Source organism: Myotis brandtii, unplaced genomic scaffold (genome assembly GCF_000412655.1).
Source record: "Myotis brandtii unplaced genomic scaffold, ASM41265v1 scaffold144, whole genome shotgun sequence".
Classification (NCBI taxonomy): Eukaryota; Metazoa; Chordata; class Mammalia; order Chiroptera; family Vespertilionidae; genus Myotis; species Myotis brandtii.
The window spans coordinates 117,177-134,672 of NW_005355159.1; the positions used below are offsets into that span (position 1 = coordinate 117,177).

The 17,496-nt window shown below is 47.5% G+C and overlaps 1 protein-coding gene across 9 annotated transcripts in view; it reads right to left on the reverse strand.

Moving 5' to 3' along the window:
• Positions 1–17,496, reverse strand: part of SLC24A1 (solute carrier family 24 (sodium/potassium/calcium exchanger), member 1) — a 34,619-nt gene that overhangs the window by 6,851 nt on the left and 10,272 nt on the right. For 3 of the 9 annotated variants that reach the window (XM_014535431.1, XM_014535428.1, XM_014535437.1), the window contains 4 exons: positions 8,703–8,756; positions 7,252–7,360; positions 3,467–3,553; positions 2,356–2,452 (listed from right to left, as the gene is read on the reverse strand). The exons of 1 other annotated variant lie outside the window; for it this stretch is intronic. In XM_014535431.1, coding sequence (XP_014390917.1) covers positions 2,356–2,452; positions 3,467–3,553; positions 7,252–7,360; positions 8,703–8,756 — 347 coding nt within the window. Of the gene's footprint in view, positions 1–1,006; positions 1,010–2,355; positions 2,453–3,466; positions 3,554–7,251; positions 7,361–8,702; positions 8,757–17,496 lie in introns of all 9 variants that reach the window. 5 more of the 9 variants (XM_014535430.1, XM_014535433.1, XM_014535432.1 and 2 more) reach the window with 5 other exon arrangements.

The following is a 17,496-nucleotide window of genomic DNA, read 5'->3' on the forward strand; positions in this document are numbered from 1 at the left end:
AACAAATATACATTTCCTTGCCCCACCTGGACCAACTGAATTAGAATATTTGGGACTGGAAGCCAGGAATCTATTTTAACATGCTCACAAGTGCTCCCAACAAGTCCATCTGCAGACCAGTGTTTGGGAACCATGGACTGATTCCATGCAGTCTAAAGCCATTGATACTGAGGGTCCTCAGATTAGGCTCTCAACTAACTATAACAATATGCTGATCCAAACAAACAAATGGCCTGGACTGTGTGCTCATGGAGTATGTTTTCTGTAACAAATTTCATAACATAGCCCATCCCCAAGGGATGCTCAGTGAGTCTCAAACTCTGCTGCATATTAAAGTCACCTGGAGACTTTAAAAACATTCATGCCCAACCGGGATATTCTGGCTTAATTGACTGAGGATGGGGCCTGGGCATTTTTTTAAGCTTCCCCAAATTATTCTATTATGCAGCCAGGGTTAAGAACTCCTGATGAAGTCAAATATTAGTCTCTGTAAGGCTTTGCTTTGAATTTGGAATGAAGAGTGAGATTTTAGTCTGAAGTCATTCCTGCCTCCCTCACAGCCCCATCGGGAGAGGTTTCCTGGAGAAGACGACAAGTCCTTCAAATCCATAGGTATGGGAGTGTCTGCCCAGCCTGTACCCTCTTCTCTAAAAACTGCCACCCCTAATATCCCTTCTTCCTTGTTGAAGTCAAAGCACCCCCCCTTTCCCTGCCACAGCTGATTGGACACAGGCTGGGTCCCTGCCCCATGACCTGGTTTGAACGAATTTTCTCTCTTCTGTGACTAGGAGCCAATCACTGGTTGATCCCCCCTGTAGACTGGAGAACTAGGGTAGTATTTTAGGGCTCTGTGAGCTAATAAGGAAGCAAATGGAGCCAGGCTACTAGGAAAGTGTGCACACAGAGGAAGGGATGTGAGGGAGAGCCAGACATGGAATGAGAAGCCTCCAGGATCACAGATACCTTCTCAGGCCTAGGTCCAGCTCCTAGTGACACCAACCTTCACTTCCTGCGCTGGGGTTCCTCTTAATCCCTTTTAATTGAGCTGGCTGTCCGGGACCTACTCGGGACACTCATGATACTATGAAAATGTCTTAGACACTGAACCCAAATTGCTGGCTTAAGGATAAGATATAATTGAGTGCTTCTGAGTGTCAAGTTTAAAAAAAACAAAAAACAGCAATGGAACCTGCAAACTGATTGTTAATTTATTGCCAGTCACTCGACCCTTATTGTGCCTTGAGTTTCTCTCTGTGGGGGAAACAGAGATGACTCAGAATTGGATCCTGCCTTCAGGAACCTCACCACCTAGCAGGGGAAACAAGAGACAGAGTACAAGGAAGGCAGTATTGATAAGAGCCCTGGGAGAGGAACAATGTACCACAGGCATTCAGATTGGACGGTGGGGAAGCCTTATGGCAAAGGAGGCATTTGCACTTGCCTGGAGGCAGGTTAGGGTATCTGAAAAAGGAGGAAAAGGCATTCTAGGGCAGGGGTGGGCAACCCCTGGCACGCGTGCCAAACATGGCACACCAGTAACTTTTGCTGGCACGCGAAACCCTCTCTTATAATCTTCCATTTACAATTTTTTTTCTTAATATCGACTTTTTTATTTTTCAGATAAATTCAGTGTAGGTGCATCTTAGATAAATAAATAATTTTACATAACATGTATACATTAAAAAATAAATGTATTTTTCATCATCATATACTGTGTTTTTGTCGCTCGAATGAATTTTATTATTTCTTCAAGGTTCTTCACATATGTACATCTTAAGAGATATCAAGTAGGCATAACATGTTCTCAAAAAATTAGGGTTGGCACGCAGAAGAATTTTGAGTCAGAGATTTTGCTGGTTTTGGCACGCGCTCACAAAAAGGTTGCCCACCCCTGTTCTAGGGGGAGGAAACCATCTGGGCCCAGGTAGAAAAGCATGGAGACAAGAAGTCCAGTTTGGCTGTAGCAGGAGAGGCTGAGGCTGTAAAGACAGCAGTATCAGAACCCAGGAAGCCCAGTGGACAAGGCCAAGATGCCTTGGAAGGTCCCCAGGCTTTCCCCAGCACCCTCCCCTGGCATTTTGAGCTGACTGGTCTCACCATCCCTAAGTTGCTGAGAGACCCCTAACAGTTTTTTCTTATGTTTTTACAGTAGGTGACAGTTGGCAACACATTCTTATATATGTTCTCTGACTCACACTCGGGTGTAATGGTGAATTAACTGGCTCCATGAAGTATCTCATCTTCGCAATGCTTACCCCAGAGGAATGAACCTCAGACCTTCAGGAAGGAAGGCTTTTTGGTCAACAAGTCCTTCCCTGGGTCTCTCACACTCCTCTACCTGGGAAGAGGCTTGTGCCTACCTGACCGCCAGGATCCTCCTCCTGGTCTCCCTTGACGTCTGGAGCAGGGGCTGGTGTGACCTTGACCGCAGGGAGCTTGGTTGGCTCCTCCTCTTTAAAGGATAAACATGGGATAGGTCAGAAGAGTACCAGGTGTTGAGGGCCGCTAATAGAGACTGATGTGAGTGGCTACAGGGCTATTGGACTTGTCCACTTCCGGATCTCAGAAGGGGGATTTCTTGTTGATAGAAAAAGTAAAATGATGTGATGTGAACTGTTATTGTCCTTTCCACAGAGATATGTACAGATGAGAGGATGGCTGGGAAATGGCAATCCTTGCTCCTTCTGTATTCGCAGACATTTCCATCCTGGCCAGCATAGGCAACTGGAACAGAGAGAGGGTAAAGCCCCAGCCCTAAGGGTCTGACCTTTCCCCCTACCAGCTGCATGGAGAGGATCCTAATGATTTCAAAGACAGCAGCTAGGAAGCCTTGGCAAGTCTGGAGAGCTGGGTTTAGGTACAGGCTCTTTCGCTTCTTGGCTGTGTGGCTTTGGGAAAGTCACTTGACCTCTTGAGCCTCCGTTGTCTATAGAATGGTGTCTATAGAATGGGAACAACCACTGCTGCTCTACCTCCCTCCAAGGGTTACTGAGTACAACAGGTAGTCCTGGTGTGCAGTATAGAGCCCACAGGGCAGTAGCTGTCTCACACTCCCTGTCCCAGCAGCCACACAGATGCTGGATTTCTGTCACCAGACCCTGGTGGCCTTTCCTCACTGGGGTTGCTGGTCTCGGGCCAATCCCTAGCAGAACTATCCTTTTGTAGAAGTGGCAGGAAGAAGAACTAGAGTCCAATATAGTCTAATTTGGGACAAGATTCAGCAAAAACAGAAGTGGGAGTTCAACAACCTTCAGCCTGGCCTTGCCTGGCCTTGCCTACCCCACGTAAGGAGAGTATGGAGGGAACAGTACAGGACTGCCTGGGGAAGAGGGACTCTGGACTACAGCAAAGTGCAGGCAGCACCAGATCACCACTCCAGCTGACTGGCTCAGAGAGGTCAAGAGCCCTGCCTCAGCCCTGGCAGATAGGAGGAAGGAAGGTGCAGGAGAAAGCCTGCTGGTCTCACCTTCTGGTTTGCTCTCTGCTTTGGCCTGAGGCTTGGCTTTGGCCTCCTGATTCAAGCTCTCCTCATCCCTGTTCTTGGAGGATTGTGCTGCAAATGAAAAAAGAAGCATAGCTGGGACCAAAGTATCGCCGCCACACCCTTCAGTTAGGCTGGTGGACTAGCAACCAGAGCAGCTCAAGTGCATGGGAAGAGGCTGGCCTGGGAGTTATGATGTCTGGATTCTAGTCCTACTAGCCTTGTCACGGTGCCCAGTTCCCAACTTTTGTCTTACATTCCCTGCACTGTCACTAACTGGCTGTGACCTTGAGCAAGTCACTTCCCCTGTTTTCTTTCTGGTAAAATAACATGGTTAGTGTTGGGGGCAACAGATAGGGTTTAATTCCTTTGTGAGCCCAAGTGATGGCTGCCTGAGTGCTGAATTGAGGAGAATCCTCATCCAGGTCTGGTAGGAGAGTGCCAGGATTGATCGGAGGTGTCTGCAATGGGCAGGGAATGGAGAAATAATTACATCCTTGGACTAGATTATGTGTAAGGGCCTTTACAGCTTACTTTCTATAAATCTACTATACGCTTTGCTATAACTGCAGGGGCACTGCTGGTGGCCATATTTCTGAGCCTTCCCTCTCAGTGGCAAGGGGGAAGTAGCTGCTCACCAAGCTCCTTGCCACACCCTTTTTGACCCCAGACACCTGGAACCCACACAGGGCCCCCTTCCAGATCCCTGTGCACATGCTTTCCTGGAGGCCCACAGAGCACTGTGCTCAGAATGGTGCTGCCCTGGTTTCCAGGCAAGAAAAATGGGGAGGGCAACTCTTTCAGTGTGACTGTGATCCAGGAGACATGCAAAGTGCTTTCCATGCATCATTTCAGGTGGGAGGCACAGAGACTGAGGTGCAGGGGCCATGAAGGTCCCCCTCACAGCCGTGTAGTGTGGGAAGCTGAGGATAATGATACACATGATGGAACAAAGTGGTGCCCTGGAGTCTATTCTGCATTCCACGCTGGCTCTGCCCTGTGAACTCTGGGTGACCTTGGAAAGCCTGTGTATCCTCTCTAAGCCTCAGCATCCCTTTTCTAAAAAGGCAACACCATGATACACACAATGTGGGGATCTGCGAGACAAAATAAATAAAAATACTGTAATTGCTGCAATTAAATATTATCTTAGCTCAGATTCTGAAACTAGACAACCTTGATTTGAATCCCAGTTCTTCCACTTGCTAGCCATGGACTGAGCTGAGTGATTCCTTAACCTCTCTGTCCTTCAGATTCTTCATCTGTAAAATCTGACAGACTTGTTGAAGGAATAAATTAATTGATACATCGACTTGCTTAAAACAGTGCCTAGCACCTAGAAAGCACTGCATCAGGTTTAGCTATGATGATAATGATGAGCTGACACAGGAGTTGAGAGCAGCTGTCCCACTGAGTCTGCAGCACCATGTTCCAGAGGGTTTGGGTTAGACCCTGACGGTCCTCTAGTCCATGATCCAGACGGGCTGAGCGGGTGCAATCTGGAAAACTGGGTGGATCAAGCTCAGCCTTGATGGGCAGGAAACATTAACGGGTCTGGAATTTCCTCCTCTCAGCCTGTCCCTACATTCTCACAGTAGGTTCCAGCTGCAGCCCCTCTGGCAACGGGCTCCACTGCTCTGGCATGTGTGGTCCCTTGAAGTTTCCTGGTGGGCCTGCCCAGGAGGTCCTTGTCAGGACTGAGATGTCAGGAAGTGAGCACTCCACTGCCTCCTTCATCCAAACAAGTCCAGCGCCCCGTTGGCAGGGATCGAGCACTGGCATCTTCTGTTGAGTGACACGTAGCTGTTGTCAAAGAGGGGCTCCCCTGGTTCCAGTCCTGGCACTGAGAATATCTGCCAACTGTTAGCTGGAGGGACTGGCAATAAAACCAAGTTCCCCTCTTTCCTTTTCATCCCTCCTCACACACCCTACCCTCTCACTTCTCATGCCCCCAAGAAAAGCAGGCCAACTATGAGACCCCTCTCTCTCCGCCCCCCCCCCCACTCACACACACACAGAAGAGGCATGGGGATCATTGGATCCTCTTCACAGGGTGAGAGTTCAGACAAGTTCTGTGGAAGAACTGGAACACCTGACAAGGGTGGAAACATCTGGACAGCCATTGGAAACAGCACATGGAAACACAAACATGTATCTGGAAAGTCTAGGGAACAAAGGCCTTCATCACAGTCCTGTGCAGTCACAGCCCCTCCTGGATGGAATCTCACGGTGTAGAATCAGGATTGGCTTCCCTGGGCAGGACTGTACCCCAGAGCATGCCAGCAGTCATTCACAGCGAGGGCCACTCCATGCCGCACAGGCACACCGTGGACCACGCAGGACTGTCTTCCCTGGGATGACGGTTGCTGGCTCCCCCAGAGCTGGTTTCCTCACATGCCTCTCAGCTCAGCACGGAGGATCATCTCCTTAGTATCAATCTCCTCTGACCTCGGCCTGGCTTGGACATCACATAATCCTGTCAGGACAAGCAGGCCAGCTGGCGGCTGTGAGTGGTGGAAGCGGCCCAGGCAGGGGGCCCTGTGGTCCCATTGAGGAGAAGTCTTCATCTTTAAGACTTTACCAGAGTCAGTAACTCCCAGAGGAGTGGCCCAGCATGGCCCAGAGACACAGCTTCCTTCATGACACAGCCGCACGGATAGCACACAGGCGGCCAGGGGCTGCAGACTCGCTCTCAGAACCCCAGCGGGACTGCTTCTGGAGCTGGCGCTGCAGGAGGTCTTACTCAGTGTCCACCAGGGCTCACCTTGAGGATTTGCTAAGGAAGGGTTGATCACCTTGTCTTTGAGTCTGCTTTCACAGTACAACATAGTTGTTTCAAATACCCAAAGTCCCAATATTGTGTCTGAAGAAGATACTTAAGGGCCTGAGGGAATTCTGAGCCCCCAAAATGTGTCCCTGAACCAGAAATCTCAGTCAGGGTGCTCCCTGGGGCTCAAGGGTCAGTCTCTAGTGTCATATACAGTTCAGTTCTCAGCCCTCTGCCCAACTGCAAACACAACCCCGTGGCTTCTGCCCAAAAGACAACCTTCCCTTGATGGGCCTCCTGCCTGGAGGGGTGCCTGTGGGGGCCTGAGAATCGTGTTAGGGGCAGCTCTTTGGAGAGGGAGGCCAGAAGGCAGGAAATGGTAAGAAGGATGGTGAGAATCTCAGCTGCCAAATCATCTGTGAAGTTGGACATCAGCTCCCACTGCACTTTGGACCCTCACCACCCCCAGAAGTGGTCCTGGCAGCTCCCAGGATATCCTTTGGGATTCCTGGCTGAGGGGGAGGGTTGGCAGTCTTCCTAGGACACCAGTTTCTGGCACCTACAGGAGCTTCCACTGGAAGCGACCCTGGCCAGTCAGCCTGAGCCAAGCTGCCTGGAGGAGACTGTGGCGGGCTGCACAGAGAAGATACTGAGGGCAGCCCCCACATAACCCGTGCGGGGCACACAGCATCATGGCCTCACTATCTGCAGCTGAACCTCCTCATTTTACAAGAGAGGACAGGGAGGCAGGGAAACAGAGGAATGTGGGTGCCTAAAGGCCTTGGCTCCTTGGGGCCCTCTCCTCTCCCAGTGAGTTCCGTGTCTTCGTCTCTACCCTGTCTCCCAGACTGACTGCCACCCACTCTCCTCTGCTAACTCTCTCTTCCCACTCCTGCCCTCAACCCACCCACTGCCTCCGTTTTGCAGGTCCCAGTTGTTGTCCAGCTGCAGGAGGGAAGGAGTGGACAGGGAGACCACGCAGGTCTGGGGAGGCCTTGCTTACCTTCCCCCAGAGGGTCCAGGCTGTGGAGCATGAGCCGGTACATGGTGCTGCGGATGGTGCTGTTGTGCAGAGAGGCTGAGCTGCTCCCTCGGGTCAGCACGGACGGGAGCTGAGCAGGAGAGAGCAGCACAGGCCTCAGTGGGCCCCTGCCCAAGCCAGGTGGGAAGCCACCCAAGGGCCTCACTGAACACTGCCTCCCTCCCAGAGAGATCAGAGGGAAAGCACAGGAGCGTTTCTCTGGCCTCACCTTGTCCTTCACATTAACCAGGAGTTACACTGCTTTCTTCTCAGCCTCCCCTCAACGCTCCCATGGCTGACTAATCCCACATACTGAGTAATTCCCTAAGGTCTCAAAGGGAGCAGCAGACAATGGGTACTGAGGACACCACATTGCCAAGGGTTTTTCCATCTCCCCAAGCACACCCCATAGAAGCACACGCTCACCCACACACCACACAGCAGACCCTGCACATGGGCACAGCCCTTCGCAGTCCACGAACCGCATCATGGTGCTTTATCACTGCCCCACTCCCACAGATAAGGAAACTGGGATCCCTTCTACAGAAAAGGAAATGACAACATGTTCATGTGGGGTGTAAATTAAAGAGTCAAGACTAGCACCCAGGTCTTCTAATTCCCAATTCAGATTTTTTTTCTACCCATGTGCTCAAGAATCTTCACAGGCACACACACATCCTCACATCTATAGCTGCAGACACAGATGTGACACACACAGATTTACAAGGGAGCATCCAAAGACAGACAAACACTTGCTCAGTCCCTCTGACCCCACCCCACCCCACGCCCCACACCTCCATAACCTACCCCCCACTTTCACCTTCCCCATCCCTCTGGCTCTGAACTCTTCTGCCATCTAGTGGCTGTGGTAACACAGTACTTTACAACTGGTCTAGGGATTTTCTTTGGATGGGGAGGTTTCCTTTTTATCTAGTAGGCCCAGGCTCTCTCTAAGGTCCCCATACTTCTTCCCAAATACCCCATAGGCCAAAGGCAGCTAAGACATTTTTTCACAAACCTCAGACTCCTCTGCCCCAGTGCCCTCTGATGGTTCTCTTAGTTCTGGGCATTCCAAAGCCACAGGTAATTAGGCTTTTGATCAATCATGGCATGCTGGGGGCTGTAAAGTTAGACTTGAGTTCATCTAGTCCAGTCATTTACAGATACAGAATCTGAGGCCCAAGCTCACACAGCGAGCTAGTGGCAAAGCAAGCAGTGACATTCCAGCTCCCAAACCAGCACCTCCTCCCAGGCCACATGGGGCCAAGAGTCCCTCGCTCCTTCCCAGGCTCAGCCTGGCAGCACTCCCAGGAGCTTCCCAGGCCTGAGCCCCGCCCAAGATCCTCGGCATCAGGGACACAGTGCCCTGAGTCTGTGGCTGTCCTGTGAGACCCTGCAGTGTCCTCACTGCGCAGACTCTACATGGCACCCACCTTCAGCTTCTTGTTCTCCTGTAGCTCATCCATCGCCACTGCCCCATCACCTGGCTGCAAACGGGGACAGGAGTCACAAGGTGTTTGGAGAGACCGTCACTCTTTCTCCCTATTTCCCTCTCTCTCCAGGAAGCCCTCAGGTTGGAACACAGAAACTCAGCAGAGACAACCTGGCCTTCCACAGCCTGGCTTCAGCCTGCATACGCCATTCCCAGCCAGATGTGTCCACTCACCACCCGTCTTCTGGTCCCTCAAATGTGCCATCCTTCTTACCCAACTTGAAACCTTCATTATGGGGTGCCCATCTAATTCTCTTTTATAGACTTCTATTCTTTTCCTTCATAGCACTTTCCCCACTTTGTGTTATATGTATGTGTTATTTGTGTTATATGTACGTTAGCAAACATGCAAATAAATCTACTGCCCCACTAGCATCTTGAAGATAGACTGCCCATTTCATTTACCATGTGTGTCCAGCACAAAAACTCTGCAAGGGTTCAATAAATATTTGATAAATTAATGAATGAACTGTCTTCTAAATATACCTAATCTATTCCAACTCCCATTCCCTTGTTCATGCCCTCTGCGTCCCTCTGTATGCCAAATTTTCAGATATGAAACTTTCCCAAATGGCCCCATCCACCTCACCCTCACTTCAGCTCACTCTGCTACATCTCTCCTCAAAAGCTTTATAACAGTAGTGAGCACATTCTGTGATACCAAAATCTGGCTCTGTAGACAGATAAGTGCTGGTGAAGCTGCAGGGCAGCCCACTGGGAAACAGCCCTAGAAAATCAAGCTGAAGGCTCATTAAGCCCACAGTATGTACTATCTGGACCACTATCTTGCCATTTTGCATTTACTGTCATTTTAACTTTTTTAAAAATCACTGTTTAAACTTTCACATATATTTTTTGGCCATGCAATGAACTTATGATACAGCCATCTCTGTTCCCCTGAACTGTGTCTTGTACACAGTAGGTGCTCACTACAGGTGAGTGAGTAGCTACTCCCAACTGGCCTCCAGTGCCATCTTCAGGCAGCAGGGTCACCAATGGCTGCCCCAGTAACTGTCTTTGCCTTCCAGTTGCCTCTTCCACCCCACCAACCTCCATGGCCAGAACTAGAACTGGACTTACTACACTCCCTTCTCTGTCCAGCTCAGAAAATATGGAAAATACTGCCGAATCCAGGGCTACCCCCTCATCCATCCACCCAACATGTTCATTCATTCAGTTCTTATTTCCTGAGCACCTGCTTGTTTACATGGTGCTGTGTTAGCACTGTAGGGATACACAGATGTTTAGGACGTGGAATCTATGTCCAGAAAGGAATCAAGACACATGATAGCACAAGCACATGACAAAGCAAAATGTGTTTCAAGAAATTAGAGGGATTGATAAATGTGCTGTACTGAGATGGACAAGGAAGGCTTCCTGAAATAGGTAGAATTTGGGTAAGCTCTGAAGGATGGGGGGGGCGGGTTTGAAAGCTTGGATACAGGCTGAATGAATGAATCAATGAATTAATGAATGAACAAATGAATTAATGAGTCATGTTTCCATAATGTAGTGGTTATCATGTTTGTCTCACAAATGATGTAACAGAATAGAAATAACCAATCTGAATATGAAGGGGAGTACTGTGGATTTTCTGAACAAATCCCCTGACGCTTTCACGACATACCTGTAAGATTACTGGGATACTGGAGTCTACCGCACTGACCCCCACTGGCCCAGCCATCTCCCTACTTATCATAACCAATCTTCATTCAATGAGTTCTTGGAGGCAAAGAATGATGAGGGACCAGGCTACCCTTTGGGATGGCTGGTTCTGTCCACAGAGGGGCAGGAGAGACCCACTTTTGTCTCATGATGCCCATGCCTACTGATTTCTCTGCAATTGAGATTTATTCAAGACAAAACACTTTTCTATGGGTTCATTGTATATATATCTTCTAACCTCAGTACACACTTCTAACTTTCTAAAGCCTTTCACAGCCAGTTCCTCATTCGATACTACTAACTGTGAAATAAACAAGACTAGTGTTATTACTGCTATTTTGATAGATGAGAAAAAAGATGCAGGGACATTCTGTGACTTGCCTGTACTCACAAAGATAGTGACAATCCCAATCTCCTAATCTCTATTCAAGGTTTTTTGTTGTTTAGTTTTTTACTAAATTACATTTCTTTTCTCAAGCATAAGAAAATGAGGTCAAATCTATATTCTCTAGTGGCTCAGTTTCAAATTATTCAAGTAAATGGATGTGAATGTTTGTCTACATTTGGGTAATGCTGGTGGATCCATTTATGGGTACAGTACCGGCAAGCAGGTGTTCTCAGTATATGCCTTATTATAAACACATTCCCACATCCACCTCTCACACCACACCATTCTCCCTCCTCTTTCTTCAGCATCATCACCCCACCTTTTCCTTCTCCTCATGAAAATTAGCAACGGGGCTAAGGAAACTGAAGAAAATGTTTCCATGCCAGCTAAGCCCCCAGGGATGCATCTTGCTGAGAATGAGCAATGGGATCCCTTGCAACTGTTCATAGAAACCTTGTAGCCCCTCAGGGGGCTTGTCCTCTTGATTTTCAATTTCTATCTCCCACTAATGTAGCAGTTAGCTAATCATTTACCTCTCCCCTTCTAGACACAATCCCTGACACATTTCCTAAACCACACATTTTAGTCTGATTTTTTAAAAACATTCTTCAATAAATATTTACTGAACCCCTGGTGTGAGTCCTTCACCCAGGTTACACTCTAGTTGGGGACACTTCACTTTATCCCTTCATTGAGTATAGGCTTGCACCCTGATCCACTCATTTGTCTAGGCTGGACACCCACAAGTCTACCCAAATTCCTCCCTCTCCCTCACAGACCACATCCAACTAGTTGTCAGACCTAGTTCATGCAAGTCCTCAAATTTGGCCTCATCTTTCCACTCTCCTGCCTACAGTTCTGCAACAGCTCCTGAATTCTGATCTGTTCTCCTTCTGGTTCATTCTCCACCCCTTAGCCAGTGATTTTCAGAGCAAAGCACATCATGTCCCTCCACTGCATCCTGGGGCCACTGTCCTTAAAAGGGAGCACAGACTCCTAAGCTGAGCACACACCAGCCTCCTGCTTACCTCCAGTCCAGATCTGTCCAATAGAAATAGAATGCAAGCCACATAATTTTTTTAAGTAAAAGCACAAGTAAAATTAATTTTAATAATATACTTTAACCTAACATATCAAAAATATAATTCAATGTAATTAATATCTAAAATATTAATGAGATATTTTACTTTTTTATACTAAGCCCTTGAAACCCAGTGTGTATTTTATACTTGCAGTAATTATTACTAGCCCCATTTCATTTTTTAAATGTTTTATTGAAATTATTTGGGTTATATCCTATATAATAAAGAGGTAATATGCAAATTGACTGTCACACCCTCACACAAGATGGCTGCTCCCATGTGGTCAAAAGATGGCTGGTAGGGGAGGGCAGTTGGGGGCAACCAGGCCTGCAGGGGAGGGCAGTTGGGGGCAACTGGGCCTGTAGGGGAGGGCAGTGCAGGGCTACCGGGCCTGCAAGGAGGGCAGTTGGGGGTGACTGGGCCAGCAGGGGAGCAGTTGGGGGTGATCAGGCTGTCAGGGGAGTGGTTAGGGGGCGATCAGGCTTGCAGGGCTACCGGGCCTGCAAGGAGGGCAGTTGGGGGTGACTGGGCCAGCAGCAGGGGAGTTGGGGGTGATCAGGCTGTCAGGGGAGTGGTTAGGGGGCGATCAGGCTTGCAGGGCTACCGGGCCTGCAAGGAGGGCAGTTGGGGGTGACTGGGCCAGCAGGGGAGCAGTTAGGGGCAATCAGGCAGGCAGGTAGGCAAGCAGTTGGGAACCAGCAGTCCCAGATTGTGAGAGGGATGTCTGACTACCGGCATCCGGACATCGCCCAAGGGGTCCCAGATTGGAGAGGGTAAGGCTGGGCTGAGAGACACCCCCCCAGTGCATGAATTTTGTGCACCAGGCCTCTAGTTGGTTAATAAAATAATATAGGTTTCGAGTATAAAATTCTATAATACAGCATCTGTATATTGTAGTGTACGTTCACCCCTCCAAGTCTAGTCTCCTTCCATCACCACCTATCCCCCCTTTACCCTCTTCTACCTCCCCACCCCCTTTCCCTCTGATAATCACCAAACTAATGCCTGTGTCTATGAGGTTTTTTGTTTGTTTGCTTGCTTGCTTAATCCCTTCATCTATTTCACCCAGCCCCTAAACTCCCTCTGACAGCTGTCAGTTTGTTCTCTATCTATAAGTCTGTTTGTATTTCATTTGTTTGTTTATTAGATTCTATATATAAGAGAAATCATATCATATTTGTCTTTCTCTGACTGGCTTATTTCACTTAGCATAAATACCCTCTAGATTCATCCATACTGTTGAAAATGGTAAGATTCCATTCTTTTATTATGCCTACTAGTCCCATTTCTTTTTTTATACATAAATGTCAACCTTCTTAGCTTTTTTTTTTTTTTAATATATTTTATTGATTTTTTACAGAGAGGAAGGGAGAGAGATAGAGAGTCAGAAACATCGATGAGAGAGAAACATCGATCAGCTGCCTCCTGCACATCCCCCACTGGGGATGTGCCCGCAACCCAAGTACATGCCCTTGACCGGAATCGAACCCGGGACCCTTCAGTCCGCAGGCCGACGCTCTATCCACTGAGCCAAACCGGTTTCGGCAAATGTCAACCTTCTTAACATACCTTTATTTTTAAATTTTTTTTCAATTACAGTTTACATTCAATATTATTTTGGATTAGATGCATAGCATAGTGGTTAGACAATCATATACTTTACAAAGTGGTTCCCCTAATATTTCTGATACCCAACCAGCACCATACATAATTATTACAATATTATTGACTTTATTTCCTATGCTGTACTTTACACTCCCATGAATATTTTTAAATAACAATCTATATTTCTCAATCCCTTCACCTTTTTTATCCAGTCCCCCTCTGAAACCCCCTCCCCTTTGGAAATCATTAGTCTGTACTCTATCTATGAGTCTGTTTCTGTTTTGTTCATTTACTAGTACATTCTTCTTTAGATTCTACATGTAAGTGCAATCATATGGTATTTGTCTTTCTCTCACTGACTTTTTTCACTTAGCATAATACCCTCTAGGACAGCGGTTCTCAACCTGTGAGTTGCGACCCCTTTGGCGGTCAAACGACCCTTTCACAGGGGTTGCCTAAGACCATCCTGCATATCAGATATTTACATTACGATTCATAACAGTAGCAACATTACAGTTATGAAGTAGCAATGAAAATAATTTTATGGTTGGGTCACAACATGAGGAACTGTATTTAAAGGGCCAGAAGGTTGAGAACCACTGCTCTAGGAGGTCATTCCATACTGTCACAAATGGTAAGATTTCATTCTTTTTTATGGATGCATAATATATATACACACACACACACACACACACACACACACACACACACCAGTCCTTTTTTTATCCACTTGTCTATTGATGGACAATTGGGTTACTTCCATAGCTTGGCTATTGTAAATAACACTGCAATGAACATAGGGGTGTATATATTCTTTCAAATTAGTTTTTTGGGTTTCTTCAGATATATACCCAGAAGTGGAATCACTGGATCATAAGGCAGTTCCATTTTTAACATTTTTAGTCATATCCATATTGTTTTCCATAGTGCTGACTAGCCTCATTTCAAGAGCTCAGTATGTTGCTAGTGGTCACCATACTGGACAGTGCAGCTACAGTCTATTCACACTCTCGTTCCCCTGGCCTTTACACATACCTAGCAGACTCCCTACCCCTTCTCTAGCCAGCCAACTCCTGCTGGTCCTTCAAGATTCCACTAAGCGTCACCTCCCCTAGGAAGCCTTCCCTGACTCTCTGATCTGTTGAGATGTCCACTCTCTGTAGTACTACATCCCTCAGAACTTACATGCGTCTCTACACATGATATGGTATTTATTAGTTTTACATGTCTTTCTTCCACACTAAAGAGGATTTACCAGGGAGCTGATTAAGCTTAAGCTTCTGGACCCATCTCTCCCATACACAAACCCTTGCCTAGGCCTTGTAATTAATTGTGTAGCAATGGTTTTATATTTTTTTCTTAGAGTGTCCAGACCCACAAAACTTGGATCAACTCCCACTCCTCCACTAGGCTGAGCTCCTTGAGGGCTGGGATTGCACCTTATTTCTTTCTCACTGTATCCTCAGATCCTACACAGGCTTCATACAAAGGGATTCAATAAATGTTTGCCAAATGAAAGATTTTTAGGGCTTAATCCTAGACTATCTCCTTCTCTTTCAGAGTAGCATCAGCCAATCCTTGATTTTAATTACATTTGCTGGTAGTTCACAACTTTCTGTTTCCAGTCCAGACCTTGTTCCTAAGTTTCAGGCCCATTTGTGCAACTGCTTCTTAGACATTCCACTTGAAGGTGACATGGGCACCCAAACTCACCAATCCAGAGTGGGAACTCCAGAGTCTCCCTAAACCTGTTCTTCCTCTAGTCTTCCCTGGCACCAGCAAAAACCTTGACTTCAGCTCTCTCACACTTCGCATTCACTTCATCACCAAGTCCAGATGATTCTGTATTTAAATCATCTCTCAAATCTCTTGGGGGATTATATATATATATATATTCCACAACAGCCTCCTAACGGGACTCCCTGCTTCCACCCTGTACACCTACAACTCATTCTCTACACAGTAGTTAGGGAGTGACCTTTTAAATATGGCTCCTGTTGAGCTTCAAATACAATCCAAACTCCATATCTGATCCATGGGTCCTGGCATGAAACAGCCCCACCCTCCTTCTGGCATTACCCTGTATCGCTTTACTTACTAACCACACTGGCCTCCAATTCTTTCCTCTAATGCACCAAGCTCTTTCCTCACTCTGAGTCTTTGAAAATGCTATTTCCTTTTCTGGAATTCTTTGGAATATGGGGTGTTTTCCGTCTCATTCTGCAGACCTCTACATGGACTTATTTTCCAAGAGATTTCTCTCTCTCTCTCTCTCTCTCTCTCTCAAAAAAAGGGACCTACCTACAGTCACTCCCCATCACATGCATTGCTTATTTCCTTCACAGTACTTGTCACACTCTGAAATTATCTTCTTAATTTATTTTACTTGTTTATTATCCATATGCCTACTCCTCCACACTAAAAAATGTTCTGTTGGATTTAGGCTTCCAATTTATATAAGTGGCAGAGCATCTGGAACTCTATGCTGTTCTTTGTAGAATACCATGAATACCTCATTTCATATTTAATCCCATCATATACATTAGTAGAAAATATACTATGTTGTATGAATGCATGTAAAATCTCAACTGCAAGCATACCCACACCCATGAAAACAATAAGATATTGGATCAGGCATGATCACATGTTTAAGTTTTCTGCTAATGTTTGTTTCTTATGTATTCACTTTGTCATCTGCTAGCACCCACTAGCAGGGGAACACTGAAAGTTTAAGAAAAAAGGAAAGAGTTTAAAATTGAGAATTCTATTTTTAGCATCTTTTCCTGACAACTGGGGGGAAGCTTACTACTTACTATTCAAGGAGTTAAAGGAGGGAACCCCTCAGCCCAGGCTAGATGGGCTCTTTGAGAGCACAGTGGATTCCCTGCAGCCTAGCATGGGCAGGACCCACAGAGGCAGGAGGGGCCAGGAGCTGCTTAGCTGCCCACACCCACCCTGTCTTCTCAGCAGGCAGCTGGCAGTACAGGCCACTGATGAAAGCCCTGGGGTAAATGTCAACCTTGACAAAAAACTTAAGGAGGGCCCAGGTTTGTCTGCTTGGGGGTCCTGTTGGTTGGTTTAATAAACAGTCCTGCCGGGAAGACTACAGCCCCTGATGCATTTAGGAGAGAGTGACACTTTCGTCTAGACCAGTGGTTCTCAACCTTCCTAATGCCGCGACCTTTTAATACAGTTCCTCATGTTGTGGCTACCCCCAATTTCATTGTTACTAATTGAACATAATTAAAGCATAGTGATTAATCACAAAAACAATATCTACACTAATAAAAGACAAAGATGCTAATTGACCATACCTTCGCTACTCCCACCAACCAATCAGAATGACTATATGCAAATTAACCCAACCAAGATGGCAGTTAATTTGCATATACTGGGGGGGAGGGGGGAGGAGTGAGGCCGGTGGGCAAGCGGATTGGCTGGAGGTGGGGCAGCAGGGCTCCCGGACTGGCTGGATTCGACAGGGCGGAGCTAACCTTTGAGAGGTGCGAGAGGGAGTGTAAGGGAGTGTGCACTCGCGTGTGCCACCAGCCTGCTGGCTTTACTCTTGCATGGCAACTGTGGTGGCGGCAGCGGTTACTACCCGAGCCCAGACGGAGCAGAGGCCGGTGGAGCAGAAGGACATCCCGGCATCCCGATACCAGATGGCGTGGCCCGCGGGTCATGGCCAAAGGGGAGGGCGCCCAGAGCGGCTCCACAATGGGGCTGCTGCCTATAGGCATCCTCCAAGTGGGTGAACGCCAAGCCCAGGGAAGGTGAGAACCTGGCATCCGGTGGAGGGCAAGGGGCGGCAGCGTCCACGGAGCATGTGAATACAATCCAAACTCGTGAGAAGGGATGCAAGGTTGGGAATGAGTCTGGTGTGGGCCCTTGGAAAACTCCATACTCACATTCTGACCCCCAAATACTTCAGAATCTGAAACTCTAGAGCAGCGGTTCTCAACCTGTGGGTCGAGACCCCTTTGGGGGTCAAACGA